Source organism: Chlamydomonas reinhardtii, chromosome 1 (genome assembly GCF_000002595.2).
Source record: "Chlamydomonas reinhardtii strain CC-503 cw92 mt+ chromosome 1, whole genome shotgun sequence".
Taxonomy (NCBI): Eukaryota; Viridiplantae; Chlorophyta; class Chlorophyceae; order Chlamydomonadales; family Chlamydomonadaceae; genus Chlamydomonas; species Chlamydomonas reinhardtii.
In genome coordinates, this window is record NC_057004.1 from 3,971,196 (window position 1) to 3,995,931 (window position 24,736).

General features: G+C 67.4%; 3 protein-coding genes across 3 annotated transcripts in view; all 3 read right to left on the minus strand.

Annotated features, from left to right (window-relative positions):
• Positions 1–442: 442 nt before the first annotated feature.
• Positions 443–9,426, minus strand: CHLRE_01g025850v5 (uncharacterized protein). The gene is made up of 8 exons (XM_001689949.2): positions 9,147–9,426; positions 8,988–9,048; positions 4,397–8,699; positions 4,140–4,259; positions 3,667–3,800; positions 3,184–3,352; positions 2,789–2,860; positions 443–2,478 (listed from the first exon to the last, which is right to left on the minus strand). The coding sequence occupies exons 1-8, from the start codon at positions 9,235–9,237 to the stop codon at positions 2,236–2,238; spliced, it is 5,193 nt and encodes a 1,730-aa protein (XP_001690001.2). The 5' UTR covers positions 9,238–9,426; the 3' UTR covers positions 443–2,235.
• A 392-nt stretch (positions 9,427–9,818) lies between these two features.
• On the minus strand, positions 9,819–15,336 carry CHLRE_01g025900v5 (uncharacterized protein). Its single transcript, XM_043058553.1, has 9 exons — positions 14,895–15,336; positions 14,424–14,500; positions 13,674–13,749; positions 13,123–13,230; positions 12,527–12,640; positions 11,944–12,137; positions 11,478–11,633; positions 11,004–11,148; positions 9,819–10,631 (listed from the first exon to the last, which is right to left on the minus strand). Exons 1-9 carry the CDS (start codon positions 15,067–15,069, stop codon positions 10,429–10,431), a joined length of 1,248 nt encoding a protein of 415 aa, XP_042928467.1. The 5' UTR covers positions 15,070–15,336; the 3' UTR covers positions 9,819–10,428.
• A 195-nt stretch (positions 15,337–15,531) lies between these two features.
• CHLRE_01g025950v5 (uncharacterized protein) overlaps positions 15,532–24,736 on the minus strand; it is a 10,705-nt gene continuing 1,500 nt past the window's right edge. Inside the window, exons 3-21 of the mRNA XM_043058554.1 lie at positions 24,592–24,679; positions 24,238–24,387; positions 23,596–23,961; positions 23,197–23,307; positions 22,741–22,863; positions 22,421–22,501; positions 22,015–22,140; positions 21,773–21,909; positions 21,330–21,516; positions 20,327–20,992; positions 20,097–20,162; positions 19,754–19,849; positions 19,431–19,508; positions 19,018–19,119; positions 18,662–18,791; positions 18,056–18,347; positions 17,430–17,777; positions 16,573–17,192; positions 15,532–16,480 (exon numbers count right to left, since the gene is read on the minus strand). Of these exons, the coding sequence (XP_042928468.1) occupies positions 17,081–17,192; positions 17,430–17,777; positions 18,056–18,347; positions 18,662–18,791; positions 19,018–19,119; positions 19,431–19,508; positions 19,754–19,849; positions 20,097–20,162; positions 20,327–20,992; positions 21,330–21,516; positions 21,773–21,909; positions 22,015–22,140; positions 22,421–22,501; positions 22,741–22,863; positions 23,197–23,307; positions 23,596–23,961; positions 24,238–24,387; positions 24,592–24,679 (3,259 nt within the window). The 3' untranslated portion in view covers positions 15,532–16,480; positions 16,573–17,080. The remainder of the gene's footprint in view (positions 16,481–16,572; positions 17,193–17,429; positions 17,778–18,055; positions 18,348–18,661; positions 18,792–19,017; positions 19,120–19,430; positions 19,509–19,753; positions 19,850–20,096; positions 20,163–20,326; positions 20,993–21,329; positions 21,517–21,772; positions 21,910–22,014; positions 22,141–22,420; positions 22,502–22,740; positions 22,864–23,196; positions 23,308–23,595; positions 23,962–24,237; positions 24,388–24,591; positions 24,680–24,736) is intronic.

The window sequence follows — 24,736 nt, forward strand, 5'->3', positions numbered from 1 at the left end:
CTCACCGCGGGTGGGCCCAGCGGCCTTAAAGTTAGCCAACGGCTAATCCACCGAAGCTGGATGAGAGCGGCCAAAACCGCGAGTGTCATCCCTCCGTGGGAATCAGCTGCACCGTACGGGACTTCACCAGCCTGCCTTAACACTGTCCCATCGCACATCAAATGACCACCTCGGCACCGCACCTGGCTAGGCCGCGGGGCCTGATAGCTTCTGCTGCGCGTACGGGCTGCAGACTGGCGGTAGTGCCACGTGGGAGGTTGCGGCGGCATGCGCTGTAAAGGGAGGCGGGGCTCGTGACCTGCTCCACAAGCCGCTTACCAGCCTACCGGGCCAGCTTCCCATGTAACCGAACGGGTGAATCGGGTGAATCGAGCAGCAGTTAAGCACGCCTCACGGCAGGGGCTGCAGATGTGAGGCCCGGAGGGACAGCTGCCAATGCCAATGTGTTTATGTGTTACAGCATTGCGGCCCCTTCGTAGCAGTGCAAGTGCAGCGCGTGCAACTCTCCTCTCCAGCCCTCGTCCTCTCTCTTCCCTCGCGCGCTCTCCCTCTCTCCCTCTCGGCCGGACATATCCATGCCCGCTGCGCCCTGTTACTGTGTGTGTGTACATGTGCACTCATGTCCAGCTCTTTCTGCACTCCGCTCTATGCCAACCGCAACGCAAGGCACAGCGCTGCCGCCACATTCCGCTGCCGCCAGGACTCGCTCAAACGCCTGTGAACCGCAACCCATACGTACTACTGTCTCCTTGCCTCCAACTAGATCCAGCGTAAGCAACTCACCAAAACTCTCTGACACGCCGTATTAGGTCAGGCGAGCCAAGGAGGGACCCGCCTCGTCACCGCCCTCGCACTTAGCGTCCTCAATTCCGTCCGCAACAAGCCGGCTCACGTACTTAACGTGCTGTGGGTTCTCTCACGACTGGAATAATACCAAATGTACACCAGACTGGAATCAAAGCGAAGTGAAAGCACCAGCTGGCGGCCAGCTGGCAGTCAAGTAAATCATTGTTGCTGTTGTGACGTGGACCCATTCGCCAGCCAACCGTCAGATCAGCACAAAAACCGCCCGTGCACCACCACCCGTTTCTTTCTTGCAATAGCCACTCTCAGCCCGACCGGCAGTTGCTGTCAAAAACAAACGTGCACGGGCTCGGGCTCCGGTTTTTATATCTCGGCCTGAGCAAACCCAGCCGGCCGGCCAACACCTTTAAAAGGTAATCCCACACCAAACACTCGACCACAAACGTGAGTACAAAATTTGTTGAGGGGGCGCCACAGCAATGAGGTGTGCGTGGTCGGCCATGTTGTATAAACCCTCACATTGTCAAACACATCTGCTCCATGCTTCCCGCTCCGTGTGTGGCTCCTCAAACTCCAGCTGCCTGCTACTGACGCCACAGCGGCAGTGATGTGCACGGCTGTGCACCCGCGCAGTCTTTAAAACCACACGGAAGCGCAAAAGCACCGGCGCCTACTTTCTTTCCCTCTTGACCGCATTCGGACATTTATGGCAACCAAATCTTGCATCGTCTTGCCGCATTCCTGCCCAGGCATAGCTAATGCTGCGCTCGCGACCGCAGCCCCTCCAACACCTAGCCCTGCGCTCAGAGACAGGCACACGCCCAGCCAGGACTTTACGTCATGTCGCATGCGGCCATGCACAAAGTGCACACACGCACACACAAGCCCGCCACTCCTTATGCTTCGCACCTAGCTCTGGTGACAGAGCAAAGCATAGAACTAGAAACACCGTTGACCCACCAACAACACAGCTTCCAACTAGCATGTCTGCAAACGTATGCCAATGTCTCTTCTTATCTGGCTATATCAGACTGCTGCATCCCCGAGTTCACAGCGTTTACCGCAAGGATTATATTGTTATTGTGTCTTCTCTCGTGTCCGTGTCCGTGTCAGCCCGTCCGCTTCAAGCACTCACCCCGCCAGAGGCCATGTCCCTACCCTTGGCCGGGACCCCCGGCCGGGAGCACTCTGTGGGCTGGTGCTCGGTCTTGGTTTACTTGAGATTGGAACAAACTACCCCCCAAGCAACCTCTGCCACCAACAGCCCTCCGAGCCCACAGCAGGCCGCACGGCCGGAGCCGTCCATCGCCGCTCCTTCCCTCCTCCTGTGCCTCCCCCTGCTTTACCTCTGCCCCATTACTTCCCCAACCCAACTCCACCCCAACTTCACCCAAACTCCACCGCTCCGCCACCCCGCCAACAATCCCCACTCTACCAGCGCAGCTTGCCGCCGCCGATGTACTTGTCTATGAGGCCGGTGTAGTAAGCGGTGCGCGCGGCGCCCTGCAGCGCGAAGCCCTCGGGCAGCGGCGTGCGGCGGTAGGCGGACAGCGCCTGGAAGGAGCGCAGCAGCGGCAGGCGCCGCAGGTCGTCGGCGCCGCACAGCGGCAGGTAGCACGAGTGAGGCCGCGTCAGGGTGGAAAACTTGGAGTGGCGCAGCAGCCACACCGCGTCCTGTGCGGGAAAGGTGGCGTGTACGTGTTTTGGAGGGGCGTGTGTTTTCAGCATGCGAGGACCCGGGTTCTCAGGCAAGCGCGATGCGAGGGAGGACGTGCGGACGCGGGCCGCCGGTCGCTCCATGCACACACGTGCGGCCCTATGCTGCGCTGGGTTTCCGTGCCGCCCCAAGCACCGCCAAAACCCCACAGAGCCCCACCAAAGCCCACATCGAAGCACTCCAGCCCGCTTCCACGCCTGCCACCCCGCCCCCCGCTCCCGCTCCTGCCACCCGCTGCCGCACTCGCGCCCGCACTCCTGCCCCCACCTGCGGCAGCTTGGCCTGGTTGAGCAGCAGCACCAGGTACAGGTACTCGGGGCCCGACCAGCTCATCACCACCTGCGGGTGTGCAGGGGGGCACACACACGGAGGAGGCGGAGGGGGAGGCGCAGGGCAGAGGCCGAGGCGGGGATGAGACAGAGAGCGAGAGCGTGGAGGCGACAGCCCCTGCGACCACGATGGCGGAGACAATGCGAGGTCCGGTACAGCGATCCCTGCGAAGCAAACTGCAACAGGACCAACCCAGCCCAGCCCCAAGCTCCGGCCCCTGCACCCCTTCAATGGCCCCGCACCCGTCCCACAGCCCTGCCCCGCCCGACGTCTCACAGGCCCCCCTGCCCCGTCCGACGTCTCACAGGCCCGCACATAAGTCCAGCACTCACGTTGAGCAGGCCGCAGCCGGGGCCGTAGATGCCGGTCTGTGTGTTGTACAGGCGGCGGCGGCGGTCGGGGTTGGCGGTGAAGTACTGGGCGCCCAGGATGTGCGGGCTGAAGCGGCAGCCCAGCGGGTAGGTCTCGCCGCAGATGGCCCACTGGGGCTGCGAGCCCAGCCTGGAGGGAGGAGTAGGGGCGGGGAGGAGGAGGAGGTGGAGCAGGAGGTGGGGAGGGAGGAGGAAGTCAGGGAAGAGCGTGCGTGTCAGCACGTGGGGTGCATGCATCGCAACTCGCAAGCGCTGTGTGCCGCATGCGGCCCCATCACCTGCAGTCGTGCCAGCTAATCCACTCCTCCACTCTACGGCACTGCACGGCACTCCACAGCACTCCACCCGCACACCATCCAGGCGCTCCCTGGCGCTTCCCATACGCCGCGAGCCAGCACACGCCCTGCCCCCTACCCTCCAAGCGCGCCCCCCCCCGCCACTCACATGCGGTGCGCCAGCAGCTTGCCCAGTCCGTGTATGAGTCCCACCAGGTGCATCCACTCCAGGTCGGGGTGGTGCAGGCGGCACAGCTCGGCGGTCTGGAAGGCGTGATCCAGCAGACCCAGCTCCGACACCTCCTGCGCGGAGCGGGGCGGTGCGCGACGCGGTGCGGGGATTGTAAATTACCAGCCCAAAATTTAGTAAGACCAAGCCAATTTGGGGGTGGGGGTGGGGTGGGGCGGAGGGCTGCAAGTTAGGGTGGGCGAGGTTGACAGGCTTGACCAGTACGGTGATGCCGGGACCGCGACCGCTCACAGGCTGCCAAGCGCCCACCCGAGTCATCCCCAGTCCGCTGGTCCCGGTCCTCACGCACACGCCGAGGCGGCCGCCCTGCCTGCCACCCACCCTCCCTGCCACCACCACCCGCACCCGCCACCGCCCTGCCGCCCACCCGCCGCCCCCGACCGGCGCCGCACCTGCGCCTCCCCGGCCTGCTCCGCCATGAGCACCGCCTCGTACTCCCTCAGCTCGTCCAGGCTGTGCAGCGCCTCCCACACAGACATCTCGCTCTTGTCCAGAGCCGCGAACAGCTGCGTCTGCGGGGCCGCGAGAGACACAAAGAAAGCACAAAGACAAATCAGGCACGTATTTAACATTTGACATGCAGCACGGTAGCGATGGAATAGCACCATATATCCAAAGCAAATCAGGTAATATTCCATAATAATATTACCTGGCGCTTGACGAAGTCCATGGTCTGGCGCGCGTGGTTGAGGCGCAGGAACAGCTCCACCGCCGCGTGGCTGTTGGTCAGGTGGTAGCTGCTGCGCTTGCGAGTCAGGCCGTTGCCGTCCTCCTCACCCGCACCCGTACCCGCACCCGCGCCGCTCTCCCCGCCCTCGCCGCCGCCGCCATTGCCAGCGCTGGACGCCGCCTGGCCCACCACGCCCACCGCCGCCGCCAGGTTGCCGCTGTTCATGCCGCCGCTGGCCCACGGGTCGCGCCGCGCCGCCACCGCCGCCGCGTCCGCGGTGGGCGTGGTGGGCGCCGACTCCGCCGGCCCCAGCAGCCCCAGCCCTGTGCTGCGGCCGCCCATGCCCGTGTGTGTGCGGAAGGCGGCGGTGATGCGGCGCGTGGCCTCCTCCGTGTCGTCGCTGCTGTCGCTGTCCTCGCCGCAGGCGCAGCCGCCGCCGACGGCGCCGCAGGCGGCGCAGGCGGCGGGGCCGTCCAGCGCCGCCAGCGAGGACCTCGCGCGGCGGTAGCCGTACGTCGTGTACGACGGCGGCGGCGCCATGCTGACTGTGCTGCGGCGGAAGGAGGCGGCGCCGGGCGACTGGGGGCCGTTGGCGGCGGCCGCCGCCGCCGCCGCGTTGGCGGCGGCGGTGGTGCGCGGGTAGGCGCCCGAGTGCAGCGGGGGTTGCGTGTGGCCGTGCGCCTGCGCGTGCGCCTGCGCCTGCACCTGCGCCTGCACCTGGTGCTGCGCGTGCAGCTGCGCCGCCAGGCTGCCCGAGTGCTGGTGCTGGAAGGCAACGCCGTGGCCGCCCGCCGCCGCCGCCGCCGCCATCAGGCGCGGCGAAGCCGAGTCTACCGAGCGCCGCTGCTGCGACTGCTGCTGCTGCTGTGACTGCTGCGCGGGGAGCTGCATGGAGGAGCTTTGCGTCAGCAGCACGCGCGTCGGGTGGTTGCCGTCCGATGCCGAGCTGCTGACGGAGCCGCCGGAGGCGGGCGCCGCCACCGCCGCGCCGCGCTGCTGCTGCGGGTACGGCTGGGAGTAGTGCTGGTGCGAGTACTGGTGGTGCAGCGGCGGCGGGTGGTGGGAGTGGGCTTGGGAGTGGGAATGGGAGGAGTGGGAGTGCGAGTGGTGGTGCGCGGCGGCGGCTGCGTGGGGCCGGGCGCTCATGCCGGCGGCGGCGCTGGAGAAGGAGCTGGAGCCGGCGCGTGCGGCGCGGCTGGCAGCGAGGATGGCGTCGTGCGCCTCGTCGTCGTCGCTGTGCTGGTCGGCCTCGTCCACCTCGCGCAGCCGAAGGGCCGAGGTGGTGTTGGTGTGGCCGTTCAGCGACGAGCGCAAGCTGCTGCTGCTGTGCTGGTGCATGAGCGCCAGGCGGTGCTGCTGCATCTGATGCTGCAGGTAGGCGACCTGCTGCGCGTGCGCCGCCGCCGCCGCCTCCGCCGCCGCCAGCTGCTGCTGCTCCGCCTGCAGCTGGTCCGTCTGCCGCCGCAGCTCGTGCTCGTGGTCCTGCTGCTCCAGCTGCTGCTGCTGCTGCTGCTGCTGCTGCTGCTGCTGCGAGTAGTGGTGCGAGTGGTGGTGCGAGTGGTGGTGCGAGTGGTGCGGCGAGTGGTGCGGCGACTGGCGGGAGTGGCTGTGGTGCGGCGAGTGGTGAGAGTGGCTTTGGTGCACGTGGGCGTGGCCGCCCGAGGCCGGCCGCGGCACCTCCCTATCCAGCTCAGCAAGCAGCGCCGCCGGCAGCGCCGCCGCCGTCGCGGCGTGGGCGTTGTGCGCCTGGTGCGGGCTATCGCACCCGGGCGCGTGGCTGTAGTAGGCCTGCAGCGTGTGCGCGTGGTGGTGCGCCAGGTGCGCCGGCGGGCTGTCCGCAACGGGGCGCAGCGAAGCCGCCAGGGCTCCGCCGCCGCCCGTGACGGCGAGGGACGAGGCCCGCAGGCGCGGGCTGCCGTGGGGCGAGCCCTCACCGCCGTTGCCGTTGCAGTGCGGGTGCGAGCGGCACGTGCCGCCGCCGCCGCAGGGCCCGTCACACATGCCGGCGGCGCCGCCGGGCGCGTAGCTGGTGTGGTGCGTGTAGCGCGAGCTGCCCAAGTGGTAGTCCGCCTCCGACATGGCCATAGCCGGCATCGGCTGGTGCTGGTGTTGGCCATGTTGGGAGGCAGCCAGGTGTGAGGGGGTGCGCTGGGCGCCGTCGGCGCGGCTCTCGAAGCGCAGCGGGCTGGTGCAGTGGCCACCGGAGGCGGTGTGTGACGGCACGCGCGGCGCCGGACCGGTGCGGCCGCTGCCGAGACCGAAGGCGCCAAAGCCGCCGAAGCCCGCCGCCGCGGCGGCGCTGGCGGAGCTTGTGCGGATGGCCGGCGGCACACGGCCGGCGGACACAGCCTGCGCGCCGCTGCTGCTGCTGCTGCCGTTGCAGTTGGCGCCGCCGGCCCAGCCCTCAAAGCCGCTAGCGGGGCCCTGGTGCGGCTCCGCGCCGCCCAAGCCGACGCCTTGGGCCAGCGACACGTTGCCGTAGCGGAACCCGAAGCCGCAGCCGCTGGCGCCGCTGGCGCAGCTCGTGCCGCTGGCGCCGCTCCCCACTGAGGCGGAGGCGGTGTACTGGTTGTAGGCGGCGGCGTGGCTGGCGGCGTGGCTGGCGGCCGCCGCCGACACCAGCAGGTGCGACTGGTGGTTGCTGCGCTGCTGCTCCGCAACCGCCGAGTCGTCCGTGCTGTCGTAGTCGGTGCCGTCGGCGCCGGCCGCGATGGCGGCGGCCGCCGCCGCCGCGTCGGCCGCGCGCTCCGCCGCAGCGGCGGAGGCCGCGGCCGCGGCGGCGCAGGCGGCGGCCGAGGCCGACGCGGCCTGCTGCGGCGGTGCGGCGGCGCGGTGTGTGGTGGCGGCGACCTGCTGCACCGCCGACCATAGCGAGGCGATGGATGAGGCGGAGCCGCTCTCGCCGCCGTCGTGCAGGTTGTGCTGCTTCTGCAGCTGCAGCTGCTGCTGCTCCGGCCCCTGGTGTTGGAGGTGGTGCAGCTGCTGCGACTGCGACTGCGGCTGCGGCTGCACGTTGGCGGCGGCCGAGTCGCCGCCCGCCATGCTGGTGCTGCCGAAGGCGCCGCTGCCGTACACGGCGCTCGGAGTGCCGGCGGCGGCGTTGCGCTGCGCGCTGCTTGTGGCGCTGCAGCCGCTACTGCTGTTCCGCATCAGCTCCCGATGCTCCTGGTGCTGCGGCGGCGTGGGCAGCGCCGCGGGCTTGCCGGGCAGCGCCACAAAAAAGGAGGCGGGCAGCTCGGTGGCGGCGGCGGCGCCGCAGCCGCTGCTGCAGCTGGTGGCCGTGGTGGCGGTCGCAAGCGCGCAGACGCAGGCGGAGCCGGAGGAAGCCACGTCAGCGGCGGCGGCAGCGGCGGCAGACAGAGTCGCCGCCGGCGCAGAGGCAAGCGAGCCAGAGCCCTTGCCCGCCACTCGCGCGCTGACGCTGACGACGGCAGGCTCCGACGGGTGGCAGCCGCCGCCGCCGCCGGCGGCGCCGCCGTCGCAGCTGACCACCACGGGCGCGGAGGCAACGGTGGCGGCGCCGCCGGCACGGCGTAGCGGCCCGTCGGATTTGCGCTGCCGTATGGCGTCGTTCAGCTCATCCCACTGCGACGCCGACAGCATGCCAAAGGGGCCAATCAGGCTGCCGCCGCAGTCGTCGCCGTCCGAGTCGCTGCTGTTGCTGCGGTCCATGCCCTGAGAGCGCTGCCGCATAGCCTGCGCCTGCGCCTGCGCTGGGGCGGGGGCTGGCGCCGGCGCCGGCGCCGGCTGATAGCACGGGCTTGGTACCGCGGACACCACAGCGTGCGCGCTGACGCCCTTGCCGGCAGCGGCGGCTGCCGCCGCCGCCGCCAAGGACTCAAGTCCGATGGATCGCAGCTGCGCCTGCATTGCGGGTGAGCTGGCGCCGCTGAGGGAGGAGAGCGTGGTGCTGGCAGTGGCGCTGTGCTCCACGGTGGCTTCGGCGGTGGCAGCGGCCACGGCTGCGGGGGCCACGGCAGTAGCAGCGCCGGCCGCGCGCTGCTGGTCGGAGCCGTCGTTGCCGGCGAAGCGTGACAGAGCGCGGCGGGTGTCGGCGCCCGCCTGGGCGCTGCCCTCGCCGCAGCACAGGTCATGCGCACGCGGGGAGCCGCAGCCGCAGGCGTCGGGGTCGTCCAGCGTTGGCACCGCGTTGGAGGGTGCGGAAGCGACCGCATAAGCCGGCGGCATCAAGTCGTCCTCCTCCATGACCGTTTCAGATGTGGGTGCCATGCTCTGATGGCTGCGGCATTTTTTCATGGGGTAGCCGAACTCGTCGCAGGACCTGCGCCCAAGAATGTCCGAAAGGGGAGTGAAGTCAGCAATACCCCGCCGCTATGCCCAGATCGCTGCCAGGTGGCCTCTCTGACCTCCAATCTATTGCCGTGGCCGCTCAGACTAAGGAGCGCCAGGTGAGTGAGTCCAAGACCGCACATGGTTTCTGGAGAGCCGAGTTCCCGGGCGCTGCTAGCCGTGCATTGTTTACGGTATTCTGACATCACACGTATCATCAGTGCAATGCTCTGCCAGCGAAAGCGGCGGCGACAAATACAGCGGGCGCGGCAGTCCCCACCTTAGGCTTGCGTGCAGCTCTCGTGCATCGCTGCCCGCCCCTGGAAAGAGTAGGTCCCCATCTGTGGCGCGAAGAAAGTTCGTTAGGGCCGGCCAGCCAGGTGTGCAGGTGCGTCAGCAAGGTGAATTGCGACGGACTTGCAGGCCAGGCAACTCTTACCATGCGCCAGAGCGAAGGCCGCGGTTACGCCCAGCTGCCCAACGCTGAACGAGCGCCGGCTAGAGCTGGCAGCGGGGTTCCACACGAGCATGGGTCCCTAGTCTGCGAAATGGCCAGACATTGTGAGCGGTTCCTTTGGGAGTCCGCTTGCCTGGAGGGCCTAGAGCTGTAGCTAGCTATATGCACAGGGGCCCTTAGAGAAGATAACCTAGCTTTCGGCCAACAAGAATCCCTGACGTGTACTTGGCTAAACGAGAACTTCTATTCTTGATGATGGAAGGTGTGGCTGTTACCAGGTATCGCGTGAGCATTATTTTTGCGTTAGCACTGCCCGCCGTGCTCCGCGCCGGTTAGCACTGCCACGCATGGCGCCAGGAATTCCCAGCCACGCTCGTCGTACCTTTCCCCCCAGCGCCTAAGGATTCTTGGATCCCTTCCCCCTCAGCGCGCAGCATGGGCGCGCCTGAACAATAGGCTCAAAGCCATGTGTCATGCGGCGCTGCTGCCCCGCTACGCGTCTAAAGATGCGGGCCGGCACAGTGGCACACCTGGCGAATAACGTGCCGATTCGATCGCCCCCCGGATTCCCCCACTCCTCAGCACACTGAAGCCGGGCCATGTTGTCATGCAACGGGGCGAACTCAACGGCTCTATCTAGAGGGCCGGAGGGATGCACTTGGGGTTTTACACGTAGCTGGCGCGAAGGGCCTGCCGAAGTTGTGAAACCGCATATTCCAGATTCCGCCAGTTAAAGCGTTGCGGCCACGCGTTGCTGTGTGCATTCCTAGGACGGGCCACCTCCGCCGGCCCCAACAGACGGCGTTATCTCCTCCACATGAATCCGGGCGCGCGTGGCATCCATGCAGGACGGCGCTTCCCGAAGGCTGAGGCACCAACCATCCCCCGCAACACACAGCCGCAGTGACCTTTGGACTCCCCCACGACCCCCAAGCCACACACCTCCGCAACGTCCGCCTAGCCAGTCAGTGGCCCCCACGCTGTCAGCCCGCAGCCACCGCGCATGTGGGGTTTCCAGCAGCCGACATGCACTGCGCCGCCACCACCCAGCCCCTCCCGGCCGTGCGCGCGCGCAACAGCCACGGCCCCCGAACCGCCGCCGCTTCACCTCCCAGCTCGCTCCCGGCCCGCCCGGGCCTCTAACGCCCCGCCTCCCTGACACCCGCCCCCACCTGCCTCCCTAAACCTCCGCGCTCTGGTTCTGGGTCTTGGACTCTGGGTGAGTTGGGATGTGATTTACCCTACTCCCCACCCTCCTCCCCGGCTAGTCCGCCAGGTCGCGCACGTCAAGCGGCAACTCCACCACCGCGGCGCTGTGGTTGCGCCCCGCCGCCGCCGCCAGCACGCGCCAGGGCCGCGACTTGACGTGCGGCGCCCGCAGGTCCAAGTAGCGGTGGCGGCTGGTGTGCAGGCGCAGCACGGGCTCGGGCGCCCAGCGGTCCTGGTCGTCACCATGACCCAGCTGGCCTGCGGCGGTGATGGGGAGTTGGGGTGTGGGTGTGGGGGTGAAGTATGGGGGTGGGTGGGGCGGGGTTACGGTGGGTGGGAGGCTGTTGACGATGCCGTCAGTGTCGGTGCGATCAGCAGTCATACACTAGTACCAAAGGACTGGACCTCGTTGGCTCCGCTCTCCGCGCCCTCCTCGCACCCACCTTCCCATGCCTCACCCTCCTCCTGGCTAACCCGATTGTCCACGCACCCCCCGTCTGGGTCCTGGTTTGGTTGGATATCGGAATAAACTTTACCCCCCCCCCCCCATCCCCCACCCACCCCCACACACATGCCCCCATTCCCCCACCCGGCGTAATGGAAGCCGCCGCGTCCGCCCACCCCGCTCACCTCCTCCGTAGTCCGTGAACGTGCCCTGCCCCATGGCCCCGCTCCACCCCCAGCTGAACAGCCGCCCGTCGCGCCCCACCGCCAGGCTGTGCTTCCACCCCACCGCCGCCTGGGACACCAGCGGCAGACCCGGCACCGGCTGAGGCTGTTGGGTGCCGGCAAAGGGGGCGCAGAGGAGGAACGAAGGGGCAAGGAGGCGTGACGCGAACAGGTGCGCCTCAGAGGGAAGCAAGCGGGGGATGTGGCCAATGCGGAGAAGGCACCCCCACCAACGGCACCGGCCAGGATGAAGCGGCAGCGTACATGGCGCACTCGTGCACCCACGCACCCCACCTACACAAAACCAGGCCGCAACCCCAAGGGCCGCAACCCCAAGGGCCGCACCCCCAAGAGCCGCGCCCCCACCCCCACCCCCACCCCAGTTTAGTTTGGGCTGGTATTTATAACCCCACCCCAGGGCCTCCGCTCACTCACCCGCCTGGCCACTCGGCTGCGCAGCGTGTCCGTGCCGCCGCCCAGCGAGCCGGTCTCGTCGCTGCCGAACACCACCGCGCGGCCGTCGCCCACCACCGCCAGCGAGTGCAGCTGCCCCAGCGCCAGGCTGGTCACGCCGCCCGGCAGCAGGTCCAACTGGCGGGGGGCGGGGGGGGGGGAGGCGGGGGGAGGGGAAGGAGGGGGAGGGGCGGGGGGCGGGGGGTTACATTCATGACTAATTAAGAAGAAGCGAAGGGGGAGGGGTTGTCGATACCAGCTCAAACTAAAATGCAAGGAGGGGGCAGGATGGAACGTGTGGAACGCCAAGGCTGGGGCACGGGCGTGGCATGTGCGCCTGGTGACTGGTGGGCCAAAACACCGGCCCCCCTTCGGGTTTCCAATTGCCCCCCACAAACACACACAGACACAGACATCAACACACTTTACGCACACAGCAGCTGCCCACCTTGACCGGCGTGAGCTCGCTGGTGTTGCGCCCCGTGCCCAGCTGCCAGCCGGTGCCGTGCCCCCACGCGAACGCCTGCCCCTCGCCGTCCACCGCGCCGGTGGCGTAGGGCGCCGCCGTCAGCGCCGCCACCCGCACCCCCGCCAGGCCGCGCACCCGCTTGGGCACCAGCTCCACAGGCACGTGGCCCTGGACTGAGGGGGTGGAGGAGGAGGCGTGGGGTGGGGTGGGGTGGGGTGGGGGTGGAGGAGGCGTGGGGGGTGGGGCGGGGACAAGCTACAGCGGGGGAAGGGGTAGCCGTCCATAAAAGACGAAATGAAAGGGGGCTCTGGGGCGCTCCGAGAGGCCGAGGCCGCGACCTTCCTTTCCCACCCTTTCCCACTCGCCCGCGCAGAGAGCCCCTCCACAGTTCCTGTCACACGCACCAACCGGGCACTTGCGCACAACGCCCGCGCCCCTCTTCCACCCCTCCTCCTCCCCTCCTCCTCCCCTCCTCCCCTCCTCCCCCCGTCCCTTCCTCCCCTCCTCCCCCCCTCCTCCCCTCCTCCCCTCCTCCCCTCCCCTACCTCCCTCCCCTCCTCACCACTGCCGTGCCCCAGCGCTCCGTGGTCGCCCCGCCCCCACGTGTACACCTGCCCGTCCGCCGTCAGCGCCGCCGAGTGGTGGTCACCCGCCGCCACAGCCACCAGGCCAGAGCCTGTGCGGGGGTAGGGGGGGGGGGCAGCGCCAGGGGGGGGGTGGTAGCCATGCATGTGAACGGCAAACTGAGGGGAGGGGCGGTCGGGTCCGTCCAGTGCCAGCACTGCCACAGCCCCAGGCAGCGGGGTACAGACCAGCGGGGGTCCAGACCAGCGGGGGTCCAGACCAGCGGGGGTCCAGACCAGCGGGGGTCCTGCACCCCACCTCGTCCGCGTGTGCTCCTGCGGCCCGCCAGCCTGACCGCTCCCCACGCAGCACCCGCGGCCCCCGCAGCCCATCACAACACATCTCGCCAGCGCATGCAGCCCGCCAGCCGCCCAGCAGCACGAACACACACGCACACACACACACACACGCACACACACACACACACACGCACACACACGCACACGCACACGCACACGCACCCCGCCCACACCTGCCCACACCTCAACCACATCCTTCCCGCACGCTGCCCGCCCCCTGCCCCCACGCACCCACCCGTCATGCTCCTGACCATCCGCGGCTCCAGCTGCCGCCCCTCCGTGGGCTGCCCAATGCCCAGCTGGCCCTCGCCCGACATGCCCCACGCCCACAGCTCGCCCGCGGCTGCAGCGCGGGAGGAGGCAGGGGCCAGGAGGCAGGAGGGCCATAGGCATCAGGTGTGTCAGGGGTTGCGGGTGTGTTGATGCCGGCTTGGCACACGTCGCGCGCCGTCATCAGGGCAAGCCCATCCGCCTGCCCTGCCGCCTGCCGCCAGCTCTAACCGCCTGCCGCCTTGGTCTCACCCGGACCCGCCAGGCTGCACCTGATGCCGCACCCCGCTCTCCCGGCTGCTCCCAGTCACTCCCCCACTGCCCCCTGCAGCCCCTGCCCCCTGCAGCCCCTGCCCCCTGCGGCCCCTGCCCCCTGCGGCCCCTGCCCACTGAAGCCCCTGCCCCCTGCGGCCCTTGGCTCCTGTGGCCCCTGGCTCCTCCCCTCCTCCCCTCCTCCCCTCCTCCCCTCCTCCCCTCCTCCCCTCCTCCCCTCCTCCCCGGCCGCGCCCCTCTCACTGGTGAGCGCCAGTGTGTGGAAGCCGCCCGCCGCCACCGCCTTGACCGGGTCCGGCAGCGTCACCTCGATGGGCGCCTGGGGGCCGTGGGGTGTAGCCAGGGGGCCAGGGGGCGGGGGGCAATGAGGGGGAAGCGGGGAAAGCCGGTGCAGAGGGAGACGAGGGGTTGTGAGGCTGGTCTCCGGTGCTACATTGCCCAGCCGTGTTGTGCCGCGCTGTATATTCGTAAGCGGGCTTGCTGGTTGGTGACAGAAACAGCACGCAACACGGCACCACCACCCGCAGAGGCGTGCCAGGACCCCCGGGCCCTCACGCAGCCCCCCCCCCCCAGGCATGCAGCGGCGCGGCGCCCGCAGTCTCGCCTGCCCCACCCTCATCAAGTGTCTCGGTTTGAGTTTTAGCTGCAACGAACTACCCTCGTACGCTCCCTCCAGCACGGATACTGATACTGACACTGCCCTCTGCAGTGTAGTGTCAGCAGCCAGTGCCCTCTCACACCCTCACACCCCACGCCCCACGCCCCACACCCCACGCCCCACGCCCCACCCCTCGCACCCCACCCTCCAGCCCCCTCAGACCCCCCCCCACCCCCCACCCCTGCTGTCTACTTCGCTACACTCACAAATCCTCTGTACCAATCCTTGCAACCCCTCACACTCCCCACCCCACCCTGACGCCCCCATACACACCCCACCCTGACGCCCCCATACACACCCACCCACCCCACCCTCCAGCCCCCTCAAACCCTCACCGCCACGAACTTGTCCTCCCGGCTGTGTCCCAGCTGCCCCCAGTCGTTCAACCCGAACGTGAACAGCGAGCCGTCGTCTGCAGCACACACGACAGAAACACAGGCGGCAGGTGGCAGACACGTCCGGGGTTGAGGGCGAGGGTGGCCAGTGGCGCGTGTGTCGTGCCCGTGTGCGTTTCGTGCGGCGTTTGGATCTAGAGTGGGGCAGTTGTCAGCTGTCCGTTCAAACGGCGTAGCGGCGTGGCCGCGTGGAGCTAGCTGGCCGCTGCTCCCCAGGTCACTCCCCAGGCCAGTCACCGTGGCTCTCTAACACTGGGAAGCACTGGGGGGAAGTACTGGAAAGTCATCGCCGACACATGAGGCCAAAAGCTGCACGGCGGCTATACTGCGCACACGCGTGCGACGTCGCCACGCAACACCCCCCGCGTGTACGCGTAAAGCCCGCCCCCGCCACACGAACCGCCAACTGACCAGTGACGACAGCGGTATGCGCACCGCCGCATGACACCTGCTTTATGGAGTAGCCGGCCAGGCTGGCAACGATGCGCGGATAAAGCTGGCTCGTAATCGGGAACCCAAGGCCGAGGCGACCATCGGTACCAGAGCCAAACACGGCGAGGACCCGAGTCAGCGGTAATTTGCTCATTCCTCAGCTATAAAATATTGGTATCAGGAGTCATGCATGCCGCTAGAGCGAGGCGCTTGGCCCGGGTCCGGTTGAAGTTTGACAAGGCCAAATGCAGGTCAAATAATTGCTACTGCAATGGAAACAATAACGCTTTGGTCGTTTGGCATTGCGAACGGTGTGCGCCCGGAAAAGAAAGCTGAATCGTCGGGGTTGCAACAAAGCCGTTGGCTGGCTTCGCGCCACGTCCTAAGCATGCATAAATGAATAGAAGCACATGCTGATGAGTTGGGTGAAGGTGTGCGCTTGTGGTGTTAATGCGCATGGCGTGCTGACCCCACGCCCGTCGTGGTGGTCCCACCCTTCGACCCGCCACAAGCCAACATCCTCCGGCGGAACGTGTTCCCGACACCTGCACACACGAGTAGAGTCACTGCTGCGTTTGACTCTGTTTCGCTCCCGGGTTGGCGCACGCACACCTTTCAACTCCTCATGTTACAACTGAACGTAACGCTTTAACTCGAGTGCAGCGCATCTTTTGTAGCGCGTCCCGTGCGCCTCCTCTGTCACGTCCGTCAACTTCCTTTCTCACAAACACTGCGCTCTCAATGCGCCCTGCATCCGCCCACACGCCCTAGTCTCACGGGTCCGATCCAAATGGGGGAACACGCTCACGGCCTGCCGACGCCAAACCACGTCGTCGGGGGGTCCGTGGGGGGAACGTCCGTTATCTTTTAGGGGTGTCCGTGAACACACGCCACCTCGATGCAATTATTACTTCATCAATTAAAAGCCAAATGTCGCGATCCCATTTAGCACTACTGCTGCTCTGCTCAACTGCTAGCGGCACTGCTCGAATACTAGCGGCGTATGCATGTGACCAGGACTCAGTGCGCCTTCGTCCTACCTCCTCGCTGCTCTCCCATCCACCGCCGCCTCCAGTTCACACCCAATGTGAGGCAGCACGAAAGGAAACCTATTCTCGGCCGCGTTCCGCCCTGTCCTTCGCAATGCTGCATCACGGGGAAAACTCCTTTCATGCCTGAAGCCACATCACTTGGCACGATCCGGCCCGGCCACTCGATGCTTTCTCAGACGCGGAATCCCGCGCACATCCAGGGGGAAAGGTACCGGCACCGCCGCTACAGAAATCATAAGCCCACCCGCTTACCATGCCGCGCACATCGCACTTCGTCACGCTTGCCCACACAATCGCTTGCCACCGGCCACCGCCGCCGCTTGCGGCGGTAGGGTGTGCCGGCGTTTTACCCAAAAACTCCCAGCTAGCGCCTTTGCGCCTCTTCCACCTCTCCACCTTTCCGCCGCATCAAGTCATCACGTCAGCACAGCCTCCCGCGCCACCGTGTGTTGTCACGCCCCGCACGGACATAACCCTGCCCCTACCTGCTGCTGCTGCTACTGCTGCTACTGCCTGGCGGGATTCCACACAGCCCATCATAAGCCCATCGCCACCAGGCCGCCGCCACCAGGCCGCCGCCGCCGCCGCCGCAACCAGCAGCTCACGCTCATCGCTCATTCCTGCAGCCCGTTGGGGCCGCCGCGCTCACGCCTAGCTTGCGTGCATGGATGCATACATACGCAGTTGCAGACGCGCACAAACACACACACATGGCCACACACAGCCATCCTGCTGGGGTGTCTGCTGCAACCCGTTACGGTCCAGTTTCGTGCCGTGCCCCTCTCCTGCCTGTCCGCGTCACGTACGACTCACTCAGCCGACGGCTCACCGCCCCACATGCCTTTCCTGCTGTTACTGATGCTGCCGCCGCCGCCGCCGTTGCTTCTGGCCCCTGGCTCACATGCACCGGCGCCACCGCAACTGCTCCGCAGCCGCAGCTGCAAGCAGCCTGCTTCCTGGCCCATGCCCCTGCTCCCCATCACTAAGCAGCTGCCGTTGCCGCTGTTGACGTCCGGCGCCGCCGGCGCTGTGTACGTGTGCCCTCGCCGTCGCCACGCTCCTGCCTCTCCCGGCCTCCTGCTCGTCCTCCTCCCCCTCCCCCTCCTCCCCTGCTCACAGCCCCATGGCGCCGTACACGCTGGCCGCCTCCACCCGTATGAGGCCGGGGCGGGCCGGGTCCAGGCCGGGGTAGGCGCGCACCGGGCCGCGCAGCGGGAACAGCGACCTGGAGGGGGAGGTGTGTGTGTGTGTGTGTGGGGGGGGGGGGTTGTAGATACCAGCCCAAACAAACCCGAACCCAATGCAAACTTGCAATGGAGCGAGGGGGCACTGCAGGGGGGCTGGCGCGGGTGGGGGCAGGTGCTGACGAGACATGCATGCGACATGCGTACACACCACACAACATGCGTCACGAAAATACACGCATGCCATTCCTTGCCTTGCGCTCTCACAACGCACGCACCTGTGCTCAGGGGGTGAGTCGGGCCCCACCCCCAGCAGCTCCCCAATGCGGCCTTCCAGCACCAGCGCTATGGCGGGCCGGACCGAGTGCGGCGCCGCCGCCGCCGCAGCCGCCGCCAGCTGCTGCTGCTGCTGCCGCTGCTGCTGCTCGTCATTTCCGCCGCCGCCGCCGCCGCCTGGCTGCATGGCGGAGGCGGCGGCGGCGGACAGGCCGAGGAGGCCGGCGATGGGGTCTCCGCCGGTGGCGGCGGCGGCGGAGGCGCCTGCGGCGGCGGCGGTGGCGTCGCCCGCCCCTGCCGAGTCGGGCGCCAGGATGTCCACCCAGGGGCCGTTCAGCCGGGCGCGGGGCCTGAGGGAAGGAAGCAGGGCAATGGCAGCGGCATGGCAGTAACAAACATGGCAGTAGCAGCGAAATGGCAGTAGCGCCGAAATGGCAGTAGCAGCTCAGCTCGTGCGTGAGTCAAGCCAGGGGCTGGGATGCAAATCGCGAGCAAGGCTGGGGCACCGTTCCGGCAGCTTAGGAGACTGCGACACCGATGCCCATTCCTCAACGCCACCCTTACTTCCTCACGTACGCTGACGTACTGCGACAGACTCAAGCAAGGTCACGCGCACTGCCGCCCTCACCCGCTGCCGGTGGCGCCGCCGGTGGCTGCGTCCCTGACCTCCTGCAGCCACGCCAATAGCGTCACTATGGTCTCAATGCGGCTCAGGCCCTCAAGCACAACCACCGAGCCGCCGCCGCCGCCGCCGCCGCCACCAGTCCCAGCGCCTCCGGCGGCGCCGCCAGCAATGCGGGGGCTGCTGGCGCTGTCGCCGCCGGGGGAGGCGGAGCCGGACCCGCCGTTGTCGCCGGCTGCTGCTGCTGCTGCTGGCGGTGGTGTTGCGGGGCGAGGGCGGCTGTACCAATGCAGGAAGCCTGCAGTAGCAGTAACAGCGGCAGTAGCACATTGACACAACGCAATGTGACGCAATGAACACATGCGGCGACAGCCGTGCGTGCGTATGGAGAGGAGGCATGACATGGGGGTTGCGCGATGACGGCATGAAGTGCCTTGCACGACACGACACGCAGCCGCGGGTACCGGTATGTGCTTCCGCCGGAGCGCCGCCCTCTCAGCAGTCCAATCCGCATGCTCAGTGCAAACTTCAAACCCCTACTTTAATTCCCACACCTTGCGCGATTTATTTCTCCCACACATGCACGCACACGCTTCCTTCGACCCCGCTCACCCTCCGCGTGCGCCTGCCGCGCAATGTCCAGCGCCGCCGCCAGCCCCTCCACACCGCCGCGCACCACAAGCACCTCGTACATGATGCGGTACAGGTCGGGCGAGCGCACCAGCGCGTCGGGCCGCGCCTCCTGGTGATGAACGAAGAGGGTGCGTATGTGTGTGTGCGTGTGTGTTAGGGGCGGCTGCCGCGCAAACTACCTACCGCACACCTCGCAACCACCCCCCACACATGCGTATGCGTGTCCTCCCTTCCATTCCCTCCCTTCCCCCCGCTCCTCCTCCTCCGTCCCCTTTGCTTGGGCTGGTATCTACAGCCCCTTCCCTCCCATAACCCCCTCCCTCTGCCCCCCTCACCCTCAGCAGCCAGTTGAACATGCTGAGCGCCTCCCCCCATGCACCCGCCTCGTCCTTGGCCGCCAGCAGCGCCAGGAACAGCAGCTCCGTGGAGCCGCTCTCCTGGGGGGTGGGGAGGTTAGGGGGGGGAGGTGGGGAGGGGGGAGGGGAGGAGGGGAGGGGGGAGATGGTGGGGAGGTGGTGGGGAGCAGCGAGATTCAATACCGCGCACCCCCTTGATGATGCTGGCAGGCAGGTAACACAGGCAGGCAGCACAAGGTAACAAAACACGAACATACGCGCCGCCCCACACCCGGCCCACACCCAAAATATTAGGCACACGCACACGCACACACAAACACACACAAACACACACACACACACACACACGCGTGCGCGCACATACACAAAACACACACACACAAAACACGCACCTTGAGACCCCCCACCAGCTCGTCTAGCAGTCCGCCGGCGCCGCTCACGGAGCCCGGCAGCAGCGGACTGCACAGCATCTGTACGGCAGCAGCAGGGTGTGATGGGGTGGGGGGAGAAAGGGGGGAAGGGGTGGCGTGGGTGCGTGCGCGTGTGAGCGGGCGAGCGGGTGTATGTGTGTGTGTGTGTGTTTGTATACATATGTGTGTGTATACATATGTGTGTGGGTGTGTGCGCGCGACCATATCCACGCCATACTCCGCCCCCTCCCTGCTCCCAACCCAGCCCCACCCCCCAAACCCCCCCCTCCCCCCCTCCACCCCACCTGCAGTACGCTGTATGCGGCGGTCCATGCGGCATCCAGCGCCATTGCCTCGAGCACCACACGCAGGGCGGAGGCGGGCAGCGGAGGGCCGTGGTCCTGGGGGCCGTGGGGCGGTGTGCGGGTGTTTGGGGGTGTGGGGTGTGAGGGTGGGTGGGTGTGTGGGTGTGTGGGCGGGGTGAGCCCAGTAGGTCCCAATAATGGGGTGCAGATGTGCGGGCATGGATCCAAGGGCGAGGAGAGAGGATTGTGTGTGTGTGTGGAGGTGCGACCACCTCCTCCCACCCCTCAGCCCTGCCCCCACCCCCATCCCCACCCCCACCCCACCACCTCCCCGCTCACGCACCTGCAGCACCTTGAGCAGCTGCACGGCCTTGTCCCAGGCGCGGTGCATGCAGATGGCGCGGAGGACCTGAAGTGGGGGGCAGGGGGGAGAGGAGGGGGAGCGGGTTGGGGAGGAAGGCAGGTGTATGTGTTGTCGTGCGCACCCTATTGACAACTCATGCACACAAACACACACACACACACACAGTCACGCACAAAAACACAGTCACACGCACGCGCACACGCACACACCTGCGTCGCCACCTCCGCATCCACGCCGCCGGCAGTAGCAGCCGCCGGCGCCGTTGCAGGGGAGGTCGGCGAGCCCGGCGCCGCCACCATCTCCGTTTCCTTCCCGCCACTGCCGGCAGTAGCAGCAGTTGCGCCCGTGGCGCCCGCCTCGCCCGCCGGCTGTAGCGCCAGCGCCTCGCGCCCGCCACTGCTGGCGACGTGCGTGGTAGGGCTCTGCGGCTGCGGTGCCGCTGCTACAGCCGCCGCAGAAATGTGGTGCATCCGCACCACGTGCGGCGGCGCCGCCGCCGCCGCGCCGCCGCCCGAGCCGCCGGCGTTGCTACTGCCGCCATCGCTCCCGAGCAGCTCCAGGGGGTTTCCAGGGGCCAGTGGTGGCGTGCCCGGCGGCTGCGGGTGCTGCTGCTGCTGCTGCTGCCCACCGCCGCCGGCTGTAGCACCACCCCCCACAGCCGCCGCCGCCGCCGCGCCGGCAGTAGCGGCGGCGTTGGCGGCTGCCGCCGCCGCGTTTGCTGCCTGCTGCTGCGGCGTGGGCGGCGGCGGCTGTGGCGGCGGCAGTAGCAGCAGCACGTTGAAGAGCTCCACGCACACGTCCACCTCGCCCACAGCGGCGAAGGCACCGATCATGGCGCGGTGGCAGGCGGTGTCGGGATGCAGGTGGGGGTACATCTGGGGGAGGGGATGGGGTGGGGTTGCAAGGATGTTTGGAAAAGCGGTACAGGATGCACTGAAGACTGCAGACGAAGTCGTTGCCACATGAGCGGGGTGGGTGGAGGTGGAGGGTGTGGGGGTACCGGGGTAGAGCTGTTGTCACTTGCTGTCCAACACAGCACCCCTGCCTACAAATCCTTGCATGCAACCAGGCACACCCCCAACTATCCCAGATCACGCACACGAACCCGACCCTGCCCCAGCCACCCCGCCCCGGTTTCGCTCTTATCGTGCCATGCGTCCTCGTGTCTCTGGCTTCTCAGGAGAAGCCACTCCACACACACCCTCTGCCCACCTTGAGTAGGTTGCGAAGGTCGTGCATGTGACGTGCCAGCGCCAGCAGCGCGGCGGCGGCGGCGGCTGTGGTGGCGCCGTCACCGGCCGCCGCCGTGGCCGCCGCCGCCGCCTCCTCGGCCGCGCCCCTCAGCGCGGTGAACAGGGAGGTGAAGAGCGACACGTGCGGTCGCACAGAGCTGTCGGGCCTGTGAGTGTGTGTGTGTGTGTGTGTGTGTGTGTGTGTGTGTGTGTGTGTGTTTGTGTGTGTATGTGTGTGTGTGTGTTGGATGGGTTGTGTGGGTTGTGTGGAGGGTCAGGGAGAGAGGGAGAGCACGTCGCACGAGCGGCGGTGGGTCGGTGTGGGGAGGTGGCAGCATCTTCATTTCCCCCCGCCCGCGCTTCCACACACACCCTCCCCCCATCCAAACCCCCGCCCCCCCCCCCGCCCCCCGCCGCCCCCACCTGCACACGAAGGCCACCACGTTGAATGCGTCCTCCCAGCGCCCCAGTCCGCCGTACGCCGCCACCACGTGTCCGTAGCTGGACACCGAGGGCGCCAGGCCGCACACCGACTGCAGCTCGTGGAACAGCGTCAGCACCTTTGAAGTGAGGGGCGGGCGGGGGAGGGGGGAGGGAGGGTTGTAAATACCAGGGGTGGGGAGTGGGGAGTGCGGAGTGGGGAGTGGGGAGTCGCCCGCGCCCACCTGCTCCGGCTGGCCCCTGTCCAGGCATCCCGCCATGAGCGTGTTGAAGGTGATGGTGTTGGGGCGGCAGGGCGAGCCGCCGCGCAGCAGCGAGCGGAAGAAGCCCACGGCAGCGTCCCACTCGCCCTGTGCGCGCGTGTGTGTATGGGCATGGGGGGGCATGTCGGGAGGGGGTGCTAAGATGGTACAGAGAAGTGGAGCGAGGTAGACAGCAGGCTGAGGGAAGTCGGGGGTGGGGTTGGGGCGTGTGTGTGACATGCATCGAGTGGCGCGGCGTGCGTTGTGGTGTGATAAGACGTGTCTGGGTCCCCGATTTGCATACCGGGGACGGCCAAATCATCTCAGGTGCAGGTGCACTAAACCACCACCACATACACACACACACACACACACATCGCGCCCCCACCTGTTTTATGAGGGCCGCCAGGTATGCGTTGGCGCACGTCACATGCACCTCCAGCCCGCTGGCCCGCAGCCAGCCCCACACCTGTGTGCGTGGAGGGGGGGGGTGCGTGAAGGCAGGTGGCCGGGTTTGTTTGTTGCTCGCACGCACATACACACACAGTATGCCGTCGCGTTGCTGCATCGCATACATGCACTGTCTTTGTGCTCTTGAAACACACACACACACACACACACACACACACGCCTACCCTACCCGTTGGTTTTGGTTTAGTTTGGGCTGGTATTTTCAACCCCCTCCCTGTTTTCCACCCAGCCCCTCACCTCAATGACTCTGCCGCTGGCTCCTGCGTCCGCCGCGATGCACACCAGGGTGCCGTAGGTGGCCACGGAGGGCTCGATGCCGCGGCGCCGCATGAGGCCGTACACCTTGAAGCCCAGGTCCACCTGAGGAGGGGGGGAGGAGGGGGAGGGGGAGGGGGTGTGAGGAGGGGAGGGAGAGCAGCAGGGGAGGTGGGGAGGTGGGGTGAAGGGAGGGAGGAGGAGGAAGAGGAGATGGGGGGAGAGGCGGATTGTGAACGAGGTGGCACCCGGGGAGGCCGCGAGGTGGGTGGTAGCCGGTGCCAACTGCCAAGCCACGTCGGCTGAGACCCCGCAGGATCTATCCGAACCCTGGGGAGGCAGGGACCACGGCTACTGCCTCCCACTGCTGCACCCGCCCACTGCTACTGCTGCCCACTGCTGCACCCGCGCCTCCTCACACCCCGACCCACCACCCACCTGCCCGGCGTTGCCGCACGCCTTTATGACTGTGTTGTAGCTGACAATGTCGGGACACAACTCGCCGCCGATCTGCCACATCAGCTCAAGCAGCCGGATGGCGCGCTGCCACTGCGGGGAGGGCGAGTGCGTGGAGGAGGAGAGGAGGGGGAGGAGAGGATGGAGAAGGAGGTCGGGGAGTTGTATGCGTTGATGCGGGGTTGTGGGTTGGGTGAGGAGGGTAGGCGTGCCGGTGCGTGCAGTGGGTGCGTGTGTGTATCCATAGAGACGCCTGCCAGCGAGAGGCAGGTCCCACATCTACCGGCCTACACAGGCGCACCTGTGTTGAAAAGCACAAGGACAAATACGGGAAAGCGCAAAGGCAGTGTATGCGATGCAGCAACGCGACGGCACACGCACCTGTGTGGGTGTGGCGCGGGCGTAGGCCGCAAGCAGCGCGTTACAGCACACGCGGTTGGGGGCGCTCTTCTTGGTGTTGAGCGAGCTGGTGCGCAGCAGACCCCGCGTGTGCCCGCCGCCGCCGCCGCCGCCACCTGCACCTCCGTACTGCTGGTACTGCTGCTGCGTGTACGGCGGCGGCGCGGGGCTGCTAGGAGCGGTGCCGTACAAACCGCCGCCGCCGCCGTAGGGTGAGGGGCACATGGCGGCGCCGCCGGGGCCGGGGCTGGTCATGAGGTTGAAGGAGCCCCCGGCACGCTGCAGGCCGCCGCCGCCGCCCATGCCGCCCATGCCGCCGGCGAATGAGGACATGGAGGATAGCGGCGACTGAATATGTTTGGGTGGGTGGGTGGGGAGAGGGCGGTATAAAGGGCATAGTGGGTGTGATTTGCTTGTCAGGGACGACGCGAAGGAAGTGTTCGGAGCTGTCGTCAGTCTTCAAGGGCTGCAAGTCAGGGCGCAGGAGTTCTCCTTGCGACATGGCAGCATGATCAGGAGCACGCGCAACCAACATTAGATGCACGCACACTGCACACGCACCGCTCTTTCTCCAAAATGTGCTATCTAGCAGCCAGCCAGCACAATCAAAGACCCCCACCTTACCTGTTGGTGTGAGCCCAGGAGGTCGTGTGGGCCGCCGCCGCCGCCGCCGAATCCAAAGGCCGAGGAGGCGGCGGCCTCGAATGAGCCCGAGGGCCCGCCCGACCAGAGAGTGGATCCGGAGGGCACGGGCGAGGCGCAAGAGGCGGGGGTCTGCGTGTGTGTGTGTGTGTGGGGGGGGGGTTACATTCATGATTAATTAAGAAGTGAAGTCGTAGGCCGGTACAGTTCCCCCCCCGGGGGGGGGGGGGGGGAAGGGGTATAGCCGTTCATGGTGAGCTAAGGAAATGGGGGGAGGGGGAATGCCGTTCAAGGACACACACGCCCCCCCCCACACACATGCCCCCCCCCGCGCACCTGCTGCCCTGGGTGCTGCTGCTGGTGGTGCTGGTGGTGCGCCGCCGCATTCTGCAGGCTGGCGGCGGCGGGAGACATGCTAGCCGGGCTGCGAATCACCACACCCCCGCCGGGGCCGCCGCCAGCGCCGCCGCCGCCCCCCTGC